Below are 25,858 nucleotides of genomic sequence, written 5' to 3'. Positions count from 1 at the left end.
ACTTTCGTTAAGATTCTGTGAATTTTAGGGGGCGTTTTCCCCTATTTTCTAAAATAAGGCAAATTTTTTTAGGCTCGTAACTTTTGATGACAAAGACTAAATTTGATGAAACTTATATATTTAAAATCAGCATGAAAAACTTATTCTTTTGATGTATATATTAGCATCAAAATTCCGTTTTTTAGAGTTTCGTTTACTATTGAGCTGGGTCGCTCCTTACTACAGTTCGTTACCACGAACTGTTTGATTTAATTTTTTAAATTACATTTTTCTTGTTTAAAGCTTCTTAAGCTGTTTGATGTTTTTCCTTAATTCCTCACTGATTTTTCTTCACGTTTCTTGTTTTTTTAAATTTAACTTTTTTAATTAAATTTTTCTTTTTTAAAGCTTCTTAAGCTGTTTGATGTTTTTCCTTTATTTCTCACTGATTTTTCTTCATGTTTCTTGTTTTTTAAATTTAATTTTTTAATTAAATTTTTCTTTTTTAAAGCTTCTTAAGCTGTTTGATGTTTTTCCTTTATTTCTCACTGATTTTTCTTCATATTTCTTGTTTTTTAAATTTAATTTTCTTGTTTAAAGCTACTTAAGCTGTTTGATGTTTTTCCTTTATTTCTCGCTGATTTTTCTTCATGTTTCTTGTTGTTTTTTTTTAATCTGTTATCCGCTACTATCAAAAAATCCATAAATTCAAATCGAGTCTTTTTCATTAAAATTTGAATTCCCAGTGTTTTCAACTACTAAGCCAAATTTTGAGAATCAACAGCTTTTTAATGTTTGACTTATGATGGACCAAAAGCGTTGTTAAATTTAGCAAGGAAGCCAAGCATTATCACTGGTCAGCGTTGCCAAGGCATAAAAATCTGCATATGCAATTAAAAAAAACGTGACAAAAAAATCAGTAAAAAGTAAGCTAAAAGCAGCATAAGAAGGCGTAGCTTCCCTTTGAAGGTGCAATTCTCTTTGGGATTCAACATACCCTTGATGTATGAACTTTCACGGACGAAAAGCACTGTCAAATTTAACTAATGACTTTCGATTATATGTTTTTACTGTTCAACGTGGCAACACTGATGAAAATATGAACTTCATAAAAACTTCCAATTTTGAAACAATCTAAGTCTGAACAATCCAGTTTGAAATAGTACAAACAAGCAAAAGAAAACTCTAACAAAATAGTGGCTTTCAAGTAGACTATGAATAAAACTAATGTCATTTGTTTAAAAGTCCTTACTAAACCTTTATATACCTTGAATATACATAATATGTATATTAAATATATATATATATATATATATATATATATATATATATATATATATATATATATATATATATATAATACATAAACAATATGTATTATTAGGTTTATTCAACCTATGAAAAAAACTAAGGAGCTTCGTAAAAAGTTAATGATTAATGTTTTTCAGTAAAATGATTAATATTTGTCTTAAGTAGCGTTTAAGTCGTATAAGCAGGTTTTGAAAATCGTTACAAAGGCTAGTAGGCAAAAAAAAAACACTTAAGTTTTGACTCGGTTAGTGTGCAAGCCGCTAACGTCGTGCAAGCAACTTCTTTTCAAAACCATTTGAGATAGTTTTTCCTCTCTCTTCATTCTTGTTCTCATCTCTCTTCTTTTCTCTTTTCAATCATTCTTTTAATACTAAATGTACCTATTTTGAATCAAATCTGTATACATCTATTAAATCGATACTAATATATCTCTACATATTAAATCTCTTGGTACTAGATACACATGGCAGAAAGATCTTCTTTGTACTTCAGAGGTCTCTTGGACTAAACTGAAACGAGGGAGGTCTACCTTATCGCTGCGAGTCGAATTTTAATGTCGTGACCGATTAAAGATCTCGAGTTTATAATAGAATTCAAAATTTAGAAATTCATTGCAACGGCTAGTCTCTACGACTTTATTAATAGAAAATAAGAGGGTAATGAGTTTTTGAGCAGCTTAAATACACGTTTAGGCTCGTAGTTTCATAAATTTTCTGTGGGAGGGCCTCTGGAATCCCCCTTTCCCTAAAGGATATCCCATACCTGCCTGCCCCACTCACCACATATGGATCCCCTCTTGCTCTCAACCCAGTTGAAATATCGAAATTACGCCCATGCAACGACGTAATTGGCCCTTAATTAAAACACTAACATTAAAAACTGAGCTACTGACAAATCTCATTGATAAACCAAAATTTCCTTCTTACAAATTTCCTGTTTCCTATTGAAACTATTGAAAACATTGACGTATCCCTATTGAAAATCTTATTTGTTTAGTCATAGAAAGGCAGTATGGTCTGTGAAAAAAAAATAGTAACGTCGTATATATAAATTCATAATTATAAATTCAGCAACATTTCGCTAATTCCGTATGTGGTTTAAGATAAGCCAAATTATTTTGAGGTTTTTAATTGGTGGTGGCCGGCCACTACATTTTACTGTTTACAAATTTCTGCCTGATTTAAATTTCAAAGTTGCAAAGACCGTGGAAATGGATTTGATAGTTTGTATTGGCGAAGTGGAAACATATACAAACATGTATATTCCAAAAACAAGGAAAAAAGGAGAATTCCATTTTCAACAAAAAATTCCATCAGATGTAGTTTTTGGTAGTATTAGGCGTCAAATTTTGAAAAATAGATACGTGGATGATAAATCACCACTAAATAAGCAAAAGCGTATGACACCAACAGTTTAAGAAGATGTAGCTCTTCTTTGAAGGTTAAGTTGTCTATGGGAGTAAACAGATTGTTATTGTCTGAGATTTTTACTGACGAAAGGCGTTGTCAAATTTGCCCAATTACATTTGCTTATTTATTTTAACGCTTCAAGGCGGCAACCCTCAAAAAAAACTCAAAACTTCCTAAGAATTTTGTCTTTTTAGAAATACCACAATAAAACCTTCAAAAATCACGTTTTTCGGGTATCAGTAGTTATTCGGGTATCAGTATTCTCTTTGGTAGTATATGGAAAATTGCACTATTTACTACTCCTTTAAATTTCCTCCTTTAAACTACACAGGTCTATAATATGTAACAGGCAAAATGATATGTGACTATGAAAGAACGAAAAATAATTCACAAAAAACATTGAACCATTGATAGAATATCCTAAAATAATATCCTAATAATAATATAAAAAGAATATCCGAATTATCCTAAAATGAGACGTGGAAATGAAGAGCAGGAAATGAGGATGAAGATACAATCTTATTTGCGTAAAAGATTAAAGATTAAATATTAGCTCGTTTAGGGGTGTAACAAGAAACATAGAAGAAAGGGATAGAAATACATAAAAGAGACAAAATAAAAACATAAAATGTTTTTATTTTGATTTCATTGGTACATAAATCCCCCTTTGTTTGCATATAAAAAAATAATACTAAAAATAGTATATTTTGTACAAGTATAATACAATTTTTAAAATAATAGTTTTGTGATGTTCAAAATTCCAAGAAAATATTTCAGTAATCGATTTATGATTTTTATAAATCGCAGAATTCAGTCTCGTTTAAGAAGTTTAAATGTTGCAAGCACTTCAGACCCCTTTAAGTAGTAATTAAGAAAAATTTAGTTTTCAGGGGAAATTAGGGGAAATCATTTTTCAGGGAAGATCAGGAAAAGTGGCGATTTTCAGGGGAAATCGGTGTCTTCAAAATGGAATAATGTCAAAGATTGCCTTTACATTTGCATCATTCTTTTTTACACTTACAAAGGTAAAAACCATTACATGTGTGACATTCTTATAGGTAAAAATTAGGTCAAAACTAATAGTTTATATTATAACTAACAAACAATAATTATTATTATAGTTTATAATGTAACTAATAATATTTACATTGTCCAAATTCCATGTTTTTTTTCAAAAAACAAAAATAAGATCATACTTACTACATATCCATACACCTAATAAGACAAGGAAGGCTGGATCGTCTCTAGCAAACTGGGATTTGCTCTCTACAAAGAAAAAAATATTTAAAGAATAAAATAGTTAGACATTTGTATGTGTGAGCTAAAGAAAATACTAAGAAAATAAAGAAAAGAAAATCAGAGTGAAACAATAGTAAAAAAGTAATAATAGCAGGTTAAAAAATAATAATAACAAGTAAAATAACAGTAGAATATTAATGCAAAAATAGGAAAGGGATAGTAGTAGGATAGTAATACAGTAAGTAAAATAGTGATAAGTAAAATAATGGTAAAATAGTAAGAAATCAAAAGAAAATAATCATATAATAGCCAAATGATATTTATGTGTTACAGAAATAATTTCTTAGACCACGGTGCTTATCCATTCACAGAATTTAAGAGAGAGAAAAACTCGTAAGATTTAAATAAAACAGCGGAACAAAAAAAAAGAAACTTTAAATAATAACTAAACTTTATTTCGATTCCACATCCGGGAGTTTTTATCTACGACAAAAAAAATACAAAAAAAAATGCAAAAAAAAAACAAAATTAAAGTTAAAATAACCTCCAAAATACTGCAAAAAAAAACCTGAATAAGCACCCAAAAATGACAAAGGATTATTAATACTACACCAAACTGTGTCTCGTATAATTTCAGATCGAACTTATGGATCGAGATAATATAGATCGAAAAGAAAACTTATGTACTATACGTGCAATGTTTTTTTGCATTTTTTTTTATCGTAGATAAAGACTTCCGGATGTGGAATCGAAATATTCAGATCTCATTATTTAGTTTGCTGTTTTTTTTTATATTTAAATTATACCCGTTTTCTCTCTCTTAAATTCTGTATGTACCATAGAAGCGATCAAAACTTGATTAAAAAACTAGAATCTAAATATGCAGGCTCCATAAGTCAGAAAACAGGCAATAATATGGAAATGATACTACTTCAAGAAAGGCTGCTGACGGGTCCAAAACTTAGGAGGAGGGGTTGTTTTACTATCTCTCTCAACATTTCCCTGAGGCAGGGTTGGGTGAGATTTAAAGACAAAGGTACACTTTAGCCATGTTTTTTCCCACAATATGTGAGAGAAAAAATTGAGGCGAGTACAATAGCTCAGGAAGAGGAGATGCTTTTAATTTATTTAGAAAAAGCACTGCTAATAAATAATGGAAGCAGGAGGACAAGGTGAAAGAAATGCAAAGAAAGATGCATTGGATTTTACAATCCCTATCGGCGGTGCTGATCTCCGTTTCATGGCACTTCAGCCAGTAAGTGGAATGGAAGGGGGAGGCCGTCCTGTGCCTTCACACACCTTTCCTGTTTACCTTCCCCGGATTTCTCCAGGTAGCCATTTAAAGCTGAGTCGACTCTGGCAGAAACTTAGAGAGTCACGTCACAGACACCCGTTCTCACCCGTCACAGACACCCGGCTATTTTGTTTCTAACCAAATAGCCAGCAATACGGGACTCGAATCCCTGTCTTCGCGGACAAAGGTCTCAAGTTAAGCGCACTAGCCACTTGGCAAGGACATTGAAAAAATTAAGGCTTTATGGTATTATTTACGATAGGTGCGTTTGACTATTAACGTTTCCTCAAAAAACTATTTCTAAATTACGATATTTTTTGTATAAAATATAACCAAATACTTACGTTTTCGATACTGAAAGTTTCTGTAAACTTTTTGCGGCGAAATGAATAGATTAATAGTTTGCCAAAAAGCAAATTCGAAGTCCATTTGATGAAATTTTAGCAGCCTTCTTAAGAACTTATATCGTTTAGCAGATGCAGAAAAACATCCATACCTATAAAATTATGTCAAAATAAGAGTCGAATTTGCCAAAAAGCAAATTCGAAGTCCATTTGATGAAATTTTAGCAGCCTTCTTAAGAACTTATATCGTTTAGCAGATGCAGAAAAACATCCATACCTATAAAATTAAAGTCAAAATAAGAGTCGAAATGACACTAAAAACAGGATAGATTGTTCTATCGAAGCAAATTCGAAGTCCATTTGATGAAATTTTAGCAGCCTTCTTAAGAACTTATATCGTTTAGCAGATGCAGAAAAACATCCATACCTATAAAATTATGTCAAAATAAGAGTCGAATTTGCCAAAAAGCAAATTCGAAGTCCATTTGATGAAATTTTAGCAGCCTTCTTAAGAACTTATATCGTTTAGCAGATGCAGAAAAACATCCATACCTATAAAATTAAAGTCAAAATAAGAGTCGAAATGACACTAAAAACAGGATAGATTGTTCTATCGAAGCAAATTCGAAGTCCATTTGATGAAATTTTAGCAGCCTTCTTAAGAACTTATATCGTTTAGCAGATGCAGAAAAACATCCATACCTATAAAATTAAAGTCAAAATAAGAGTCGAATTTGCCAAAAAGCAAATTCGAAGTCCATTTGATGAAATTTTAGCAGCCTTCTTAAGAACTTATATCGTTTAGCAGATGCAGAAAAACATCCATACCTATAAAATTAAAGCCAAAATAAGAGTCGAAATGACACTAAAAACAGGATAGATTGTTCTATCGAAGCAAATTCGAAGTCCATTTGATGAAATTTTAGCAGCCTTCTTAAGAACTTATATCGTTTAGCAGATGCAGAAAAACATCCATACCTATAAAATTAAAGTCAAAATAAGAGTCGAATTTGCCAAAAAGCAAATTCGAAGTCCATTTGATGAAATTTTAGCAGCCTTCTTAAGAACTTATATCGTTTAGCAGATGCAGAAAAACATCCATACCTATAAAATTAAAGTCAAAATAAGAGTCGAATTTGCCAAAAAGCAAATTCGAAGTCCATTTGATGAAATTTTAGCAGCCTTCTTAAGAACTTATATCGTTTAGCAGATGCAGAAAAACATCCATACCTATAAAATTAAAGTCAAAATAAGAGTCGAAATGACACTAAAAACAGGATAGATTGTTCTATCGAAGCAAATTCGAAGTCCATTTGATGAAATTTTAGCAGCCTTCTTAAGAACTTATATCGTTTAGCAGATGCAGAAAAACATCCATACCTATAAAATTAAAGTCAAAATAAGAGTCGAATTTGCCAAAAAGCAAATTCGAAGTCCATTTGATGAAATTTTAGCAGCCTTCTTAAGAACTTATATCGTTTAGCAGATGCAGAAAAACATCCATACCTATAAAATTAAAGCCAAAATAAGAGTCGAAATGACACTAAAAACAGGATAGATTGTTCTATCGAAGCAAATTCGAAGTCCATTTGATGAAATTTTAGCAGCCTTCTTAAGAACTTATATCGTTTAGCAGATGCAGAAAAACATCCATACCTATAAAATTGAAGTCAAAATAAGAGTCGAAATGACACTAAAAACAGGATAGGTTTTTCTCTGACAGAAGCATTGACAAGAGGCAGAGGAAGCGGTCTGCCCACTCCCTGCTGAAAAGGTTTATCCAAAATCCAGGAAAGATTAAGCCATAAATATTAATATCTATAAATCATACTACCGGAGCTGTATTTGCATCATAAGAAGTAGAGAAAATAAAGCTTAGGTTTTTTAGGATTTTCCATTTTCAAGAATTATTTAAAGTAAAATCCTTTCTGGACATTGTAGGCCTAGTTTGGCTTATGAAGATATTGACAGGTAAGCAGGCCAGTTGACCTTAAGGTGATAGGCCTACTGGTGACATAATTCTGTTTTTTTGTGCTCCCTAGTAATGTAGCCCCCAATAAAAAGGAATATCATTTAAAAGAAGATGTCGAGCTTTCAGCTGGCAGTATATTAAGAGCAAGTCCCTAGACGAGAATTTAGGAAGCAACATTTGAGAATAATAGGCATTTGCTCTATACCTCACAGCATCCCTTATTCTCCACTTCAAGGTATTTCTCTCACTCTAATATTCTCGAGAATATATGAAGAATGCCTTGCAGATTGGCTTAAGGAATAGATCCAACCTCTTACCGACTTGAGGCAATCTGAGAAACTCAAATCCACTTCAAACTTCTCATTACCTTGTTCATCTTAAGACCACCTTTGGAAAAATCATAATATATTGCTAATTACAGTATATTAGTTGGAAAACTTGTCACTACTACCACTACTACTAACAACTGACCGCAGCACCAAGCCGCCCGTGGCCGACACATCTACACATTCTCCTCCTCCATCCCAATTTACTCAAAGCCTCCCTCTTTACACCCTCCCAGGAAGTTCTCATTTCCTTTAAATCTTTCTTTGTGACATCCTCCCACCCCAGTCGAGGACGACCTGTTTTCCGTTTATCCCTAGACGGATAGCCGACGAGGATAATCTTCGGCAATCTGTCATCCTTCATATGCAGAACGTGACCTAGCCATCTCAACCTTTCTTTCATTATAGCCCTAGAAAGCGGGATTGAACCACATTTTTCGTACAGCCTACTTTTTGAAATACGGTCAGTCAGCCAGGTACCCAGAAAAATCCATAGGCAGTTTCTCTGGAAAGCATCTAGTAAATCTTCATCCGCTTTTCGGAACGTCGATGCTCCAGAGTCATATTTGGCTCAGAAGCTTGTCACTAAATTGAATATTAGATCTTCCCTGGCGAATCCTTCTAATCAAATAGATCACAAGCAGTCAAATAACTGAAAAATTATTCCAATTCTCTCCCTGTCCACAATGGAGTACCCCAAGGCGCTACCCAAGACCCATCCTATTCTTGGACATTGTTAACAGCCTGACTAAGAAGTTTCCTCACAACTGGAAATGTGACGGTGACCTTATGGATGCTGAACCTTGCTATAGAGGTTAAATGATTGACCCTATGAGCATCCTCAATGATATTGCACAAGCTGCCTCTTTTTTGGCATGAAAGTAAGCCATTCTAGATACATGATGATGCCAATTTGTTTCCTTAGATCCCAACCCCATATTCTTACTCCTATCCCTCCTGAAATTTGTGTCCTCCTTTAAATTGCTTGGCGGCACACTTTATTCTGATTCAAAAGTCGGGTATCTATGATAAAATATCAGCCATTAAGCTACTGCATCTATCCCTGTCCTTGAGCTTCTAAACAAATATGGCATCCCACTCCCCCTCTTTAAGGACTCATGTACTTGCTTTTCCGACCCCTCCTCGAATATGCTTGTCTACTTTGACATCATGGTAAGAGTCAGGTCAAATTAAACTGGCATCTAGGGAAAGTCAGAAGAAATTGGATCTTTCTATAAAAGAATCCTACAAATAATTTTCAAAGAAGGTAAAGTTATATAGCCTTTTCTTCTAAAAATAAAGCTAGGTTAAAAAACACTTGTAAACATGAGAGGTATGTTGCGCCTCCGTTTCTTTAAGTATGCAACGAAAAATCCCCGTATAGAACACGTTTTTTGAAAAGACACTCCTCAACTAGATTCCACCCTCCTTGGGTCATTCCTCAGCCTATTCTTTCCTTGTGTCCTGTTAGATACAGTACTTCCAGATATGAAAAAAAAACTGTTGTCCCATTCATTACTGAAAAAATAAACAAACATCCGGCTCGTTTCTCTTTTTTTTATTGGTGCTGGTGCTGCCCAAGTTTTATATTTGTTTGCTGATTCCCCTCCCCCTTTTTTCATTTTTTTTTTTGGCTTTGTAATGTCTGGTTTTTATGGCACTTAGTATTAACCATGTGACATATAGCAATCGCAAATTCTGTTGGTTTGTCTGATGGTCTGTCCTGGTTTTGCTACTTTAGGCACTTCCAGGTAAGCTAGGACGATGAAATTTGTCAGGCGTACCAGGGACCGGACCAGATTAAATTAGAAATAGTTTTTTTCCGATTTCACTACCTGGGGGGAGTGGGGGCCCCTAAATTCGGAAAAATAGAAAAAATGAAGTATTTTTAACTTACAAACAGTTGATGGGATCTTAATAAAAATTGATGTTTGGAAGGATATTGCGTCTCAGAGCTCTTATTTTAAATCCCAACCAGACCCGGTGACACTGGGGGGAATTGAGGGGGGGGCCTAAAATCTGTGATAACGCTTAGAGTGGAGGGATTGGGATGATACTGAACCTAAAATCTTGGAAAACGCTTAGAGTGGAGGGATCGGAATGAAACTTGGTGGGAAAAATAAGCACAAGTCCTACATAATTGACATAACCTGAACGGATCTACTCTGTTTTGGGGAGTTGGGGGGGGGGGGGGTTAATTCTGAAAAATTAGAAAAAATTAGGTATTTTTAACTTACAAAGGAGTGATCTGATCTTAATGAAATTTGAAGTTTGGAAGGATATCGTGTCTCAGAGCTCTTATTTTAAATCCCGACCGGATCCGATGACATTGGGGGGGAGGGGGAAACCTAAAATCTTGGAAAACGCTTAGAGTGGAGGGATCGGAATGAAACTTGGCGGGGAAAATAAGCACAAGTCCTAGATAATTGACATAACCTGAATGGATCTGCTCTGTTTTGGGGAGTTGGGGGGGGGGTGTCAATTCTGAAAAATTAGAAAAAATGAGGTATTTTTAACTTACGAAGAAGTGATCTGATCTTAATGAAATTTGAAGTCCTAGATACGTGATTGACATAACCGGAACGGATAAGCTCTCTTTGCGGGAGTTGGAGGAGGAGGGTTAATTCTGTAAAATTTAAAAAATGAGGTATTTTTAACTTACGAAGGAGTGATCGGATCTTAATGAAATTTGATGTTTAGAAGGATATCGTGTCTCAGAGCTCTTATTTTAATCCCGACAAGATCCGGTGACATTGGGGGGAGTTGGGGGACCCAAAATCTTGGAAAACACTTAGAATGGAGGGATCGGGATGAAAATTGATGGGAAATATAATCACAAGTCCTCGATACGTGATTGACATAACCGGAACGGATCCGCTGTCTTTCGAGGTCCTTCTAAATATGAAATTTTATTAAGATACGATCACTCTTTCATAAGTTAAAAATACCTCATATTTTCTAATTTTTTAGAATTAACCCTTCCCCCCAACTCCCCCAAAGAGAGCAGATCCGCTCCGGTCATGTCAATTCCATATCTAGGACTTGTGCTTATTTTTCCCACCAAGTTTCATCTGATCCCTCCACTCTAAGCGTTTTCCAAGATTTTAGGTTCCACCCCCCAAATTCCCCTTCACCGGATCCGGTCAGGATTTAAAATAAGAGCTCTGAGACATGATATCCTTCCAAACATCAGATTTCATTTAGATCTGATCACTCCTTTGTAAGTTAAAAATACCTCATTTTTCTAATTTTCAGAATTAACCCTCTCCCCCAACTCCCCCAAAGAGAGCAGATCCGTTCCGGTTATGTCAATCACGTATCGAGGACTTATGATTATATTTCCCACCAAGTTTCATCCCGATCCCTCCATTCTAAGCGTTTTCCAAGATTTTAGGTTCCCCCCAACTCCCCCCAGTGTCACCGGATCTTGTCAGGATTTAAAATAAGAGCCCTGTGACACGATATCCTTCTAAACATCAAATTTCATTAAGATCCGATCGCTACTTCGTAAGTTAAAAATACCTCATTTTTTTAATTTTTCAGAATTAACCCTCCTCCCCCCAACTCCCCCAAAGAGAGCAGATCCGTTCCGGTTATGCCAATCATGTATCTAGGACTTATGATTATTTTTACTACCAAGTTTTATCCCGATCCCTCCGCTCTAAGCGTTCTCCAAGATTTTAGGTTTCCCCCCCCCCAGTTGGTTGCACTCCAACTACTTTTCAATGCCTCTATCAAATTTTCAACTTACATATACCAGTAATAAATCCAAAATGTGAACAATGGTCAAATTATATAATTTACAATCTTTGCCCAAGGCTGTGGAGGACATGACATTCCTATAGGCATCTTTATTAGGTCTTTTGACAATTTTGAACAAAACGAATTTTTCTAAAATTTTATACAATCTTTAGGGGGAGGGTATTTCAAAATGATGGTGAGGGTGACTGGTTGCCTTCCAATCACTTTTCAATATCCCCCTCAACATGCCCTAAAATTTTCAACTTGACACCCTCAGCTGTTCCTTACACATTGCTGACACACCCTTTTGACAAAAAACATGCACTTAAAATGTCTTGACTTTGTTTGACACCCCTGTCAAAATTTTCTTGGAGTTTCACCTTAATACTATTTTTGGAGACTCAGGATCAAACATGCCCCTTTTTCAAAAAAAAACCTTAGGCACAAACATTTGGTATCTTGGGTAAGTTGCAGCCTTCCCCTAGGGCGTTATGGGGGGGGGCTATGTCAACCCTGGAGGCATAGCTATTTGACCTTTGGACTATTTTGAAAAAAAGATTTTGTCAGAATTTTTATCAGAATTATTTAGGAAAAAAGAGCATGGGAAGGGGGCCGGTTGCCCTTTGATCACTTATGACTCTTAAAAAGGGCACTAGAACCTTCAATTTCCAATTGAATGAGACCTCTTCACAGTTTGTATGACCACCCATTTCATATGAAGTGGCTCAGGGGAAAAAAGGATAAGAATGCACTAAAGCCTTATGAGTCTTTACTATAAGCATTGCTAGAATATTGCCAATGATGAATTATCTTACTATGTTAATTAACTTGGTTTTTCATGAAATTATGCTGAAGAATGTATAATTACACATCAACTATAATCACAGTGCAGTGTGTTTCAATGCCCCAATGGTCTAACTATCCATAAGCCTTCAGATAAACATAAGAATGGGAATGGAAGAAGGGGTAAAAATTAGTCTCTCATCTCCCTTTGTACACACTAAGCCTGAGTAAGGGTGTTGTGGGGTGATACCTCCCTCCTTATTAGAGAAAAATTTTTCAGGCATTTATTTTAAAGCTTTATTTAATTAAGCCCAATTTACTAAATTTTTCATAAAATTATATAAAATGATGCAAAAGAACAAAACAGTAATTATGAAATAAATATGATGATTTGTTGTGTAGGCAGTGGGGGGAGGGGCTGCCAGATACCTAAAAAGTGCATTTCACTGCCCAAGTTGTCAACTCTCAAGAAGCCTTCACACAAATAATGGAAAGAATATGGCAGTGGGGATAGGAATTGATCCCCATCTCCTTTCATTGAGACTAAGACTGAAAAAATTTGACCTCAAATTTTGTATGTCATTTTGACCTCAAATGACCTTTCATTTAGACTAAGCCTGAAAAAATTTGACCTCAAATTTTTGATGACATTTTGACCTCAAATGACCTTTCATTTAGACTAAGTCTGAAAAAAGTTGACCCCAAATGACCTTTCATTTAGACTAAGCCTGAAAAAATTTGACCTCAAATTTTTGAGGTCATTTTGACCTCAAATGACCTTTCATTTAGACTAAGCCTGAAAAAAGGGTGCTGCAACATGATACCTTCCTCCTTATTAGAGAAAAATGTCCCTGATGTAAATTTTAAAATGTCATTATTTCAACCAATTTGCTGCATATTTCATGAAATTATATACAATTATGTGTCAGTGCAAATCAACAATTGTGAAAGAGAGACATGGTGTAAGGAGAGTGAGTAAGGGCTTCTAAAAAGCCCCTTAAAAGTACTTCAGAATGTAAACCTTCAGATATATGACTAGGGAAATCATTCTTGATCACTAAGGGTGAGTGGCATCATATGCTTCAGTTTTTGGTGTCAGACAAAGCCAATGGGAAGTAATTGCTCACAATTCTTTGGTCCAGCCTGTTAGCTCTGTGTATTACCATCTTCTATAGTTACCTTACCTTAATTACCTTAATTCGCACTTCGGAGTGAATTAGTTGCAAGAACTGTGATGCTACGTAGTTGATGATGGTGATAGATCTGGTTGCTGTGCTAAGGTCAAGTGACAAACCATAGGGACTAGAGAGTGCTGGAGAGATGCAATTTAAGCCCACTCGGTAACGGTGATCACATGGTAGGTATGGTTCAAGGACCATTCTCCAGCAATTTAGAGTTGGCACCACCGCACAACAGCAACTTCGGATAGAGTGTGTGAGATGGTTGGGTATGACAAGCCGCATCATCCTCCAAGCTAACTCTCTATTGTGTTCCACGACTGTTATGGTAGTGAGGATGTCATTGACTTCCTCAATGAGGTAGATGAGGTGCATGGGGTAGTTGTCATTAACTTCATATTTTTTTTTCTTCAGCTCTTATCTCATGCTCCTATGACAACTAAAACCCAAAAACACAGAAATAGCTAAATTCTTGTTCTTTACAAAAACGAACTCTGTCTTGACTCAGGGCAAAAGTGAGCCCTTGTTGCCAGGAAAATGAGCTAAGCTCTCCCATGGCAGAAAAGTAAGCCACAAATAAATTGAGTCATCAGTTTTTAAACTGGATCAGTTCATTCAGCAGTCATTCCTGCCTTAGATGTTAGAAACATTTTTTTCTTCGTGATATTCTAATAGTGATACATCAACTAACAATGCAAAATAAATCAGTTAGAATTTGTGTGTTTGGCACATATAAAAATTTGGTTTAAATGGCTCATTCCCATGAATGCACCTACAATTTCAGAATAGACAAGCTGCTAAGAAAGTAGCCTATATCAAGAAATTATATAATTAGTGTAATCTTGCCATTTTATCTTACAACACAATTTATACTGGAAGTGCCATTTTATGTCTACCAGCCTTTTAGATGAGATAAGATTTATGATAAGAGCAGATTTGTTTTTAAAAAAAAATAACTATTGAATATATATTTTGGAGTCAAAACAAAAAAAACAGACAAACATCAAAAATAAGTTTAAAAAGTTCATTTGTTTAAAATTGGTAAAAGTACATACCATCATTTTATCAAAATCATCACACACAAGAAAAAATCCTAAAAATTCAGAAGTATATATATAAATACAGGGGCCATAAAATTAAACTGATAAAACAAAATCTAAATTACAAGCAGTACCTTAAAGTCAATACATATTTAAGAAAAATGCCCAAAAACTAACAAAAAAACTGGCAAAAAATGCCCAAACAAAAAATACCAGAATGAAAAAATCATTCTTAAGTCAATATATTAGACTGGGAAACATCATGATCAAATAAACAATAAAAACTGGTTAAAGTTAATAAAAATTTAATAGAAGGAGGGGAGAAACAAACAGTAATTAAAAACGGGAATTGGGGAATATTTTGCTGATTTTTTCTGTAATGAAGGGGGCAAAGGCTTTTTTTAAATATCTGGAGGTAAAGCAGCAGATGGGATACAAAAAAGGAATATGTTCAAGAACAATCTGAGGTGGTTGGAATCTGCATAAGGAGTGTCTATTACCTTAAGTTGCAGCTTGGAGTGATATAAGCATTTTCCATCCATGCTTCAGTGATGAAAACAAATTCATTTTGTGTAGGTTGTGGTTGTTGATCTAGACTCTTCAGGAGGACTTTGAACCTTCACAATTGAAAAGGAACTCCTGGCAGAGGCATTCCTTATCAAGGTGGGACTTGAACATGTTGGTTGAAGTTGCAGAAACTATTTCCTCAGACAGTTGATTCCACAGATTGGTGACTCTTTGGCTGAAGAAATGACTTCTATGTCTACTTGTGAATTGCTGCAAGGCGAGCTTCAATGAATGTCCTCTAGTACCAGAATGCCAGGGATGCGCGAAGAGTTTGGGAAGGGTGTTTTTAGAAAAGATTTTTTTGGTTAAAATCATATCACCCCTTTTTCTTCAGTATGTCAGTGTTAGCAGCTTCAAACAACATAGTCTTTCTTCATATGGAGATTTATTCATACTGCAAACCATCTTAGTGGCACAATACTGGACATCCTCAAGCAAATTCTTATCTTTTTTTGAAAAAAAGGGCTGCCAATGACATTCTGAGTTATATAAGGCTGCATAAGCACCTTATATTACTTAATAAAAACTATTTAGTGTTGGCAGTAGATGGTTCTTTTTATGATGCAATTGCAGAAAATGAAACAGACTTAGCATGGTTGCTAAACTTTAATTGGTGATCAACAATAACCCTAAGATCTCTTTCATTAGAAACAGCAGAAAGGAAGTTACCTTAAAGGAAATACTTATGATGCTTGTTGTGTTTGCCAAAATGGATGACATGGAATTTGTCAACATTAAAAGCAAGGAGTCATATGTTAGCCCATCTTCCTAGACTGTCAAGATCTGTTTGAATTGATTGCTGGTCAGAGGGAGTAGCCACTTTTCCAACTAGTTTTGAGTCATCAGCATAAAGGGTAATAGGATTTGGAAGAAGGGTGGGTAAATTGTTGACATAGAAGTTGAATTAGAGGATTTGGAAGAAGGGTGGGTAAATTGTTGACATAGAAGTTGAAAAGCGTTGGTCCAAGAACAGTGCCCTGGGGCATGCCACTTAATACAGTTGTGGGATAACAGAAATGTGGAGTTCCTTGTGAATCAAAAACTCTGACAGTCATTCCAGAGAAGAAGCCCATAATCCACTGTACAACACCTGTATTGACACCTGCAGCCTTCAATTTGATTATGAGGAATTCATGACAAACCTTGTCAAATGTTTTGGACAGATCAAGAAGAATCATCTCAACATGAAGACCCTTATCAAGAAGTGTATCAAGTTATCAAGTATTATGGGAAACATTTTCAATGATAGGGTTTGTTTGTGCATTTTTTGCAAAAGTGAAACAGAATGTAACTCTCCTGTCCTCAAGTGTTTCTAAACTAGCTATTTTTTTAAGAAGAAGAGAGTATAGAACCTTGTATTCTTTGAAAATTGCTCATATGGCTCTTTTTTGGATGAATTCAATTTTTTCTGATTCTTCCTGGGAGATGCCAGGGTGCCAAACTAGACAAGTATATTCAATATGAGAGCAGACAAAGGAAGCATAAATACTTAAAAGAATGGGAAGAAGGGATGCTAAATTTATTTAGGAGCTTAAGGACAGAGATAGATGCATTAGATCTATGAATATTATCTTTAATATGGCTATCCCTAGAAGAAATTGTGAAGCCAAGTAATTTAAAGAAGGATACAGGAATTTCAGACTAAGAAAACAGAATAAGGATTTAAGAAGCATATTGGCATTATCACAGACAAGAAGGGTTAACTCCCATGTCTAAGTCCAGTGCATCATTTGCTATGTCAGAGGATACCTTACCTTAATCCATCTGAGAGCTTTAAGGTCTTCTAGACCTGTAGTGCTCTTGAGTTGTTGACTGCCAGTCAAACCTCCATACTATAGATACAACATTTCTATAGCAGGTTTCAACAACTATTGGGGCATTGACAAATTCCATCTGTCAGGAAATTGCTTAGGCATTTAATATCAAGAGTACCCCCCAAAAAAAATTAAAAATATAATAAATACCCTTCACAGCATAAGCTTATAAGTCATCACCCCATTAAGACTTGAAAAGGAATTCCATATAAAAGCAACTATTATTTTTGAAAAGAACATAAAAAAAGGCATTGAGTGTTGTGTCCACTTTCTTCTAAGCTAAATTAGGCAAATATTATATAATTCAGCATAATCACAGAAAACATTAACATCAATTTTGAAAGGTTTCAGGCTTTTATTGAAATTCCTGCAAGGTTGTCATCAAAATAAGAGGTCCCCAAGATAGGATGGGCAACATCCATGCTTCTCCTCTACCTAATTGGAAAGACACACATGCAGCTGCCCACTTCAGAAAAGATTGGTGAAATCTTGTGGATGTCCTGGATGCCTCTAGTGGTACAGGCAGATCTAAGGTCTAATGAATAAAGTGATACAGATGAGTTTTGGTTTTTTTCCATTAATTTATATGATTCACTAAAATATCATACAGAAGAAATTAAATTACCCCACTAAAACATTGAGAAAATAACAAGAAATAATACAGATAGCTTTTTGTAGCCTATTCCTATATGATAAAATATATAGAGCAACCTAAATAAATTCATACAGATGACTTTTTACCTTGTATTACAGCAGAGTAGCCTAAATATAGGCTAGTCACACAGATGATTTTTTAATACATCACTATTTTATTTTTATAAAATAAAATGAATAAAGTTTCAAAAATGATTTTTTTTAGTAATAGAAAGATTTTCTATAAATCTTAGCAATAGAATATTGCCAATTACTACTATTTAGAATATAGTATAAGTCAAACAGAAGATAATATCATGCTTTCTCCAATTATTTAGAATGATAAAAAGTCATACAGATGCTTGGTATGTCTCATTCTTTTCTAGAGCAAACATAAATAAAGCCATACCAATGACTTTTTATACCTCATGCTATTAGGCTATAGAGAAAACATAGCCTAAATAAAGTCATGCAGATGACTTTTATACCTCTAATATGAATAATAATATAATAATGATGTACCTCTAATATGAATAAAAGTCATTTGTATGACTTTATTCATATTTATTCTACAAAAGTGTGATTTTAAGAAGTCATCTGCATGACTTTATCATTCAAAATAATTGAAAAAAAAACATGATATTGTCTTCTGTTAGACTTTATACTGCATTCTAGATAGCCTGGTAATAATTGACAATATTCTATTGCTTAAACATAAAGAAAATATTTTCTATATTGTCATATCTAGTTAACCCAAAGGAAGGACCTACTATTTTACTATTTGGCTAATTAGAATAATAGTAACCCTTTTCAAATCAAATAAACATGGCACTTTTATTTCAAAAGACAGTTTTTCTAGAAACTTATTTTTAAACATTAAGTTAGGCATACTAAGGACTGTTTTAAGCCCCTTTATGGACTTGAATGTAATTTTCCACAGGAGTGACTAGGCTATTGAATCTGGAAAGAAGTTAAAAAGGCATGTGTAATAAATGCAAATGTTTACCCTAAATTATGTAAAAAGGAAAAAAATACCACAAGAAACTTTTAACAAATAGGCCTATGCATCTTTATCAAAATAGACCACATTTGAAATTCTGCCACAAACAAAGTAGTATCTAACCCTTGTCCTGTGGTGGCGCAGTAGATTTGACCTTAGCTTGGTAATACGCAACCCAGAGATTGAATCATACTGCAGGAATGCACTGCAGGGCCAATGTAGGGACCTTAGTAGTCAAGAAGCATTGTTAATTCTTAAATAAATAAAAATAAGTACCTAACCCTCCTAAAGTAATCTTTAGAAATCATTAGCAAGATCCTTGCAAAAGCAGTGGTCATCCTCTGATACCTGGGTCATCCTCTATCAAAACAATTAACATACCTCGAGGTTGATGGAACTGGGAGAGGAGAGGTTTGAAATACAAGATTAGCATTAACAGATGGACTTCTGACACTATGATATGAGCTTGTAGATGATTTTCTCATGCTGTTTTAATTTAAATTTAGTCAGCAATGTTTTTCTTCTGTTTCTTTCAGAAATCATTGCACCCAATCTTTATGTCAAAATTTACACATTCAACTACGCTATCTATGATTTATTTCTAAATCTTAATTCCTTATGTGTAATGTATATATGTACTAGACCCTAAAGCCAAGCCGATATATCGGCGGCACGCCACCGATGAAAGATGTGCCGGCTCAAAAAAAAATTGGACGGCACACCGACACACCTCTGGTGCCGTCAGTACTCTGCCGGTATTTTAGCCGTATGTTTTGGCAGTGATTTGTTAATTTCAGTGTGCTAAGTAAAATCAAACTTTGTAAAAGTCTACCGATATTAATTTCTAGCGAGAAACAGGGAATTAAAACTTACAGACAGAGTGGGAAGTGGCGTATTCAATGGGGGCTCTGAGTCCCCCAGAAATTTATAAATATTTTTAAAGAGCTTATTCTCTCACTTGTATCCATTAGTGTTTAACAGCATAGTTTGATAATCTATTTCAATTTGCTTTTATGAATCCATTTAAATCTTTCACTTTTACGATCTAACTCTTGCAACTAACTTTATTTTATTATTTACTCATTTATTTCATCCCTGTGTTTTATTTTTCAGAGTATTTCATTGCATAATTTTCATTTTTTTGTGGGGGGGGGATTAGGGATTAACGGTTTCTGTATTTCCAGTAACTCATGCCGCAAAGCAGCAAACTATTTGGAAGGGGTTACACAATAAATCTGTTCGTGAAAATTTTCTTCCTTCATAAAACGACCTTACAATGTCAAATATTGTTAAAATATTTGAACTGTTTGGATCTATGATAGTATTGAAAAAGCCACAGAAGTTTTAATTTGCTTCAAATTTCACAAGCCAAAAACTGAAGGGAAAGTACTTACAGTCGTTATTATTGTTTTAAACCATGGATAAAAACTTCAGCTCAGTTAAACGATTCTGCTTCTACTACTTGTACCACTAAATCGCATTGCAGCACAAAGCCACCTGAAGCCAACACAGCTACACATGCTCCAACTCCATCCCTATTCAAAGCTCCCCTCTTTACACACTCCTAAGAAATTCCCATTTCCCTGTAATCTTTCCTAACGGTATTCTCTCACCCCATTTGAGGACGGCCTGCTGTTCATTTGGCATTATACGATTGTCCGACAAGGACGATCATGGGCAATCCCGCATCCTTTATGTACAGATGACGTCTTAGCGATCTCAACATTTTTCTGATTATACCTCTAGAAAGTGTGATTTAGCCATATTTAGCGCAACAATCCATAGGCAATTTTTTGAAGATTGGCCGACAAGGAAGATAGTTGGTGATCTGTCATCCTTAATCCACAGAACGTGTCTTAGTCATCTTAAACTTTTGCTAATTGTAGCCCTAAAAGGCGGGATTGAACAATATTTTTTGCACCACTTACTATTTGAAATACGGTCAGTCAGTTGGATACCCAAAAGAATCCATAAGCAATTTTTCTGGAAAGAAATCCTCCTCTGTTTTCGGAACGCCCACGCTTCAAAAATATAATTGTCCACTGTCATCACTGTAACTTCCAATATTCTAATCCTGGTCCGCAGACTTATCTTAATATTTTTCCAAACTTTTTTCCACTGTGAGAAAACACCCTGGGCCTTAGCTATTCTACTTTTAACATTTTCAATGCACCCACCACGTTTACTAATAATACTACCTAGGTAAGTGAAGTTGTGCCATGGTCATTCTTCCCGCTACCCAACTTCAACTATTCACCTTCACTTATTCCTAGTCTTAGCGATTTAGTCTTCGTGACGTTAATTTTCAAACCTATTCTTGTACCCTGAACTCGCAAAACTTAAGAAATCATTTCATTTGCAAAGATTTTCTTCTATGATGCTTAAATCATCATTATAATCTAAATCTATAAGTTTTTTTTCTTTTCCAATTGGTTGCACGTTTTCCTATTACCTTTGGTGTGCCCCTTTGGAAAAAGTCCGTCAAAATCATTTACACAAACGGAATAGAACACAACCCTTCTAAACTCCTGATTTAATACGAAACCAGAAACTGACCTAATTTATTTAGTATTCTAAACTGCAGCAATTTTATTTTTGTACTTAGCATTAATCCCTTTAATCTATTTATCCGGTACTAGGTGTTGGGGTGGCGCTTCGCGCCCCCCCCAAGGCCCTCCCACGCGCGTAAGTCGTTACACGCTATATTAGTTACGCGCCATTGAAGTTGTGTCCCTGTGTCCCACCTGTGAATATAGATAGATGTGTCCCCGTCGTCATTTATATATCCCCTTGTGCCCCCCCGGCGTCCCCGCTGTAGTTGTATATTCCCTGTGTCCCGGTCGTCATTTGTGTCCCGGTGTCCTGGTCTGTAGTGTCATCTTATAATGACGTCATATACAAAGCCTTATATGCTTATAATGACGTCATATGCAAACCCACAAAAAAACAAACATGCCTACAAACAACTTATTTTCATATATATAGATATTGTTTCTTTTTTAGTTTTTCTTTTTTTTAGTTTTGCAGCTTTTTTTATTTTTTTAGCTTTTTCTTTTCTTTTCAGTTTTTTACCTTTTTTATTTTTTTGCTTTTTAAAATTTTTTTTTCTTTTTAGGTTTTTTCTTTTTTTAGCTTTTTTCGCGCCATATTAGTTACGCACCATTGTAGTTGTGTCCCTGTGTCCGACCTGTGAATATAGATAGATATATATATTTTTTTAACTACGTAAAACTTGCGAATATACAACATTCTTTGCTGTCCCATTGTCTGTCCATATAAATAGATTTTCAGGTTTACCAACTCTTGAACATGCAACATAATAATTGTCCATGGGATAACAATCCGTATTCAGATCTATACCGCATTTTTCTAACGATTGCCCTTAAGCTTTGTTGATGGTGATGGCTAATCGAACTTTCCCTGTGTCCCGGTCGTCATTTATATATCCCCCCCTGTTCCCCCGGCGTCCCCGTTGTAGTTGTGTCCCTGTGTCCCGGTCGTTATTTATATTCCCTGCGTCCCGGTCGTTATTTGTGTCCCGGTGTCCCAGTCTGTAATTTCTCTTTGAGTGTCCCGTTCGTCATTTATATTCCCTGTTTCCCGGTCGTCCTTTGTGTCCCGGTGTCCTGGTCTGTAATTTCGTCAGTCGACAAACATGACGTCGGTCGACAAACAACTTCATGACGGAATAATGCTCAGTCCTCATAAAGACGTCAGTCGACAAACATGACATCAGTCGACACACAAACATGACGTCAGTCAACAGACATACAACTTATTTTTATATATATAGATATAGATATAGTTTCTTTTTTAGTTTTAATTTTTTTAGTTTTGCAGCTTTTTCAGTTTTTTTTTTCTTTTTAGTTTTTTACCTTTTTATGGCACTTGGTATTAACCAAGTGACATATAGCAATCGCAAATTCTGTCGTTCAATGTTTATTCTAACATTGACAGTTGGAAAAATCTTCACGTGCCAAGCATGCTAAAGCTCAACAATTTATAATAAACCTCAAATTTTGAGTATCTGTTTTAAGGTTTTCGAATTACTTTAATCTATTGTCAAAATATTTTGAAATATTTATGCAATTCCCAGTTCTTACATTTTTAGTTTCAGTTTTCTTTTTCTTCTTTATTTTTCAGACGTAAATACATATCGCCGAACCTTTGTTTTTTTAACTAAAATCTGGTAGGCATTGATAACCTTATCCAAGTCAAAATCCCAAACCCAATCATCATCGCTATCATTTTCGGTTTTGATACGTTTTGACTCTCGCTGTCCAGGTTGATCTTCATCTAATTGCGCGGTTTTGCGTTCTTTAGCCGCAAGCCTTTTGGCATTAGCTCTTTGAGCAGCTTCCTCGGCTGTTTCTTCTGTTGTAGGATTTGGTAACATTCTATCTTTTTCAATGTTTTTCAATTTGTCAATTTTCATTCTAACATTGACAGTTAAAAAAATCTTCACGTGCCAAGCTTGATAAATCTCAACAATTTATAATAAACCTCAAAATTTTAAGTATCTTTTTTAAGGTTTTCAAATTACATTAATCTATTGTCAAAATATTTCGAAATATTTATGCAATACCCAGTTTTTACATTTAGACCCTCAACACAAAAATACATACAACTTATTTTTATATATATATAAGATATAATCTGGCGTAACAGACATAGTGTAACAGACATAACAGACATACAACTTATTTTTATATATATAGATATACTAGCTGTTGGGGTGGCGCTTCGCACCACCCCAACACCTAGTTGGTGGGGCCCCCCCAAGGGGCCCCCCGCGCGCGTAAGTCGTTACGCGCCATATTAGTTACGTGCCATTGTAGTTGTGTCCCTGTGTCCCACCTGTTATATGAGTTTAAAACTAAGTAAAACTTGCGAATATACAACATTCTTGGCTTTCCCATTGTGTGTGCATGTACAAAGCCTTATGTACTAATAATGACGTCATATGCAACCGCTCTTTTTACAAACAAACAAACATGCATACACACAACTCGTTATTATATAGATAGATAGATAGATAGATACAATACAAATTAACTGCGTAAAACTTGCGAATATACAACATTCTTCGCTGTCCAATTGTCGCTGCATATAAATAGATTGTCAGGTTTACCGACCCTCGAACATGCAACGTACAATTGTCCATGGGAAAAACAACCAGTATTAAGAACTATACCACATTTTTCTAATGATTGACCTTGAGCTTTGTTAATGGTAATTGCAAATGCTAATCGAATTGAGAATTGCAATCTTTTAAATTGAAAAGGCAGATCCGTTGGAATCATGGGAATGCGAGGAATAAGAACAGCCTCACCCTCAAAAGGTCCTGTCAAGATTGTGGCCTCTATTAGGTTTTCCATTGTTTTTTTTTTACGGCAAGTCGCGTGCCATTGCAAAGCTTTGGTGGGTTGATATTTCTTAAAAGTATTATTGGTACGCCTATTTTTAGTTGTAGCACGTGTGGTGGAAACCCTGAAAGATCCACGGAATTTAAAAATTCAGATGGATAATTAACCGCTTCATTTGGTTCCAAAACTGTGTCGACTGACTTGTAAAGGACTGCCTGGTCTCGAATCTTGGTCAAAACAATATTGTTGATTTCGTGGACGTCTATATTTTTGGGTGCGAGAATCGCTCTTTCACTTAGCCATTTATTATTTTTATAATTTTTTAGAATATTCGGAAATACTTTTTCAATCAATTCATTTTTGGACGTCACTAAATTACAGAAATCAGCAGGTAGTTGTATACGTCCTGAAATTGAGTCTACTGGGAGCTTTCCGTTTCCCATTGCCAGCAATTGATCTGAAAATGTTTGACCAGAGTCATCGTTTTGCAATCGGACACGCATATTTGTAGTTAATTTTAATGTTTTTACGTGTGCCCATAAATTAGAATTTTTCAGGCAAGCATTCATTTCGTCTGCAGGAGTTGATCTAGGTATTATAGGTAATGTTTGCCTGAAATCTCCCGCAAGCAATATTAAGGTGCTGCCAAAGGGTTTCGACTTCCCTCGCAAATCTTTCAAGCATTGATCCAGAGCCTCGAGCGATTTTTTGTGTGCCATTGTGCACTCATCCCAAATAATAAGTTTGCATTGCTGCAATACTTTACCCATCCCAGATGATTTGGAAATATTGCACGTGGGAGTTTCTGTAGAATGCAAGTTCAGAGGCAATTTCAAAGCGGAATGAGCAGTTCTTCCTCCAGGCAGCAATGTTGCGGCTATTCCGGACGACGCAATTGCCAACGCTATATCATTTTTAGATCGAATTGATGCCAGAATCAGTTTTATCACAAACGTTTTACCAGTACCTCCTGGCGCATCCAAAAAGAAAATTTCTCCAACGTTGTTATCGACACAATGCATTATCGTATCATAAATGTCTTTTGTTCCGACGTTAACTTGGAAATGTTATTTTGTACATACGACAATAGATCACTCGTACTGTAACTTTGTTCACGATCCAATTCTACACATGTCGAAACAGCAGCGATACGGTTAGGTGAAGGCATTCCCAAACCCTGAAGAGGTTTGTTTGCCATACTTATGCACAAATCTTCTATAACAACTGAAGTGTAGTTATAAATTTCTGATGTAAAATCAAAAGTCATGTCTGACGTCTCTAACTGTTTTCGATGAAGTATATCTTCGGACATTTTTGACTTATATTTTTCCCATAAATCTGTAGGAGCTGATGGAGAGCAAGTTGTTAAAATGATGCCAAACAATGCACGAATTTGACTTGGGGTTGACGTTTCGCACGCGTCATTGATGCAGTTATCCCAGTGTTGGTCATTCTCCAATAAATTCAGAGCTTGGCATGCACTACGGTAAGTGTCATGTATAGTACCATTTACAGTCCTCAAATACTCAAAGGATGTCGGACCGGGTACATTCACCAAAAGCAGGCGTAGAAAGAAGCATTCATGTTGATTGGGGTGAACGGTGTAGAGTCTTCCTATCGTGGTATCTTTGAAGATGGTAGGTTGGCCGTCGACTGACTTACCCTGTTTTCGACGTTCAAATACTTTATTTTTAGTATTCCACGTGTAATACGAAGGCACTTCAGTATACAGCAGTTTTTTTGCAAAAGAATCATTTTTGCAAAGCGAAAAAAAAGCTGTTAATGTTGTATCCGGTGGATTCAGGACTCTTTGTTGCACGTTGGTTTCCGTGAAATAAACACGTTGACCATTCTGTAAATGT

At 35.2% G+C, this 25,858-nt stretch overlaps 1 protein-coding gene across 4 annotated transcripts in view; it reads right to left on the bottom strand.

Moving 5' to 3' along the window:
* The window catches only part of LOC136035608 (protein unc-50 homolog), a 110,811-nt gene that overhangs the window by 21,473 nt on the left and 63,480 nt on the right, over positions 1-25,858 (bottom strand). Inside the window, exons 1-2 of one of the 4 annotated variants that reach the window (XM_065717490.1) lie at positions 19,012-19,179; positions 3,900-3,965 (exon numbers count right to left, since the gene is read on the bottom strand). The exons of 2 other annotated variants lie outside the window; for them this stretch is intronic. In XM_065717490.1, the coding sequence (XP_065573562.1) occupies positions 3,900-3,965; positions 19,012-19,063 (118 nt within the window). In that variant the 5' untranslated portion in view covers positions 19,064-19,179. Of the gene's footprint in view, positions 1-3,899; positions 3,966-5,576; positions 5,750-19,011; positions 19,180-25,858 lie in introns of those variants that run through there. One more of the 4 variants, XM_065717487.1, reaches the window with a different exon arrangement.

This window comes from Artemia franciscana, chromosome 14 (genome assembly GCF_032884065.1).
Source record: "Artemia franciscana chromosome 14, ASM3288406v1, whole genome shotgun sequence".
Taxonomy (NCBI): Eukaryota; Metazoa; Arthropoda; class Branchiopoda; order Anostraca; family Artemiidae; genus Artemia; species Artemia franciscana.
This window is presented reverse-complemented; position numbering and strand designations above follow the sequence as displayed.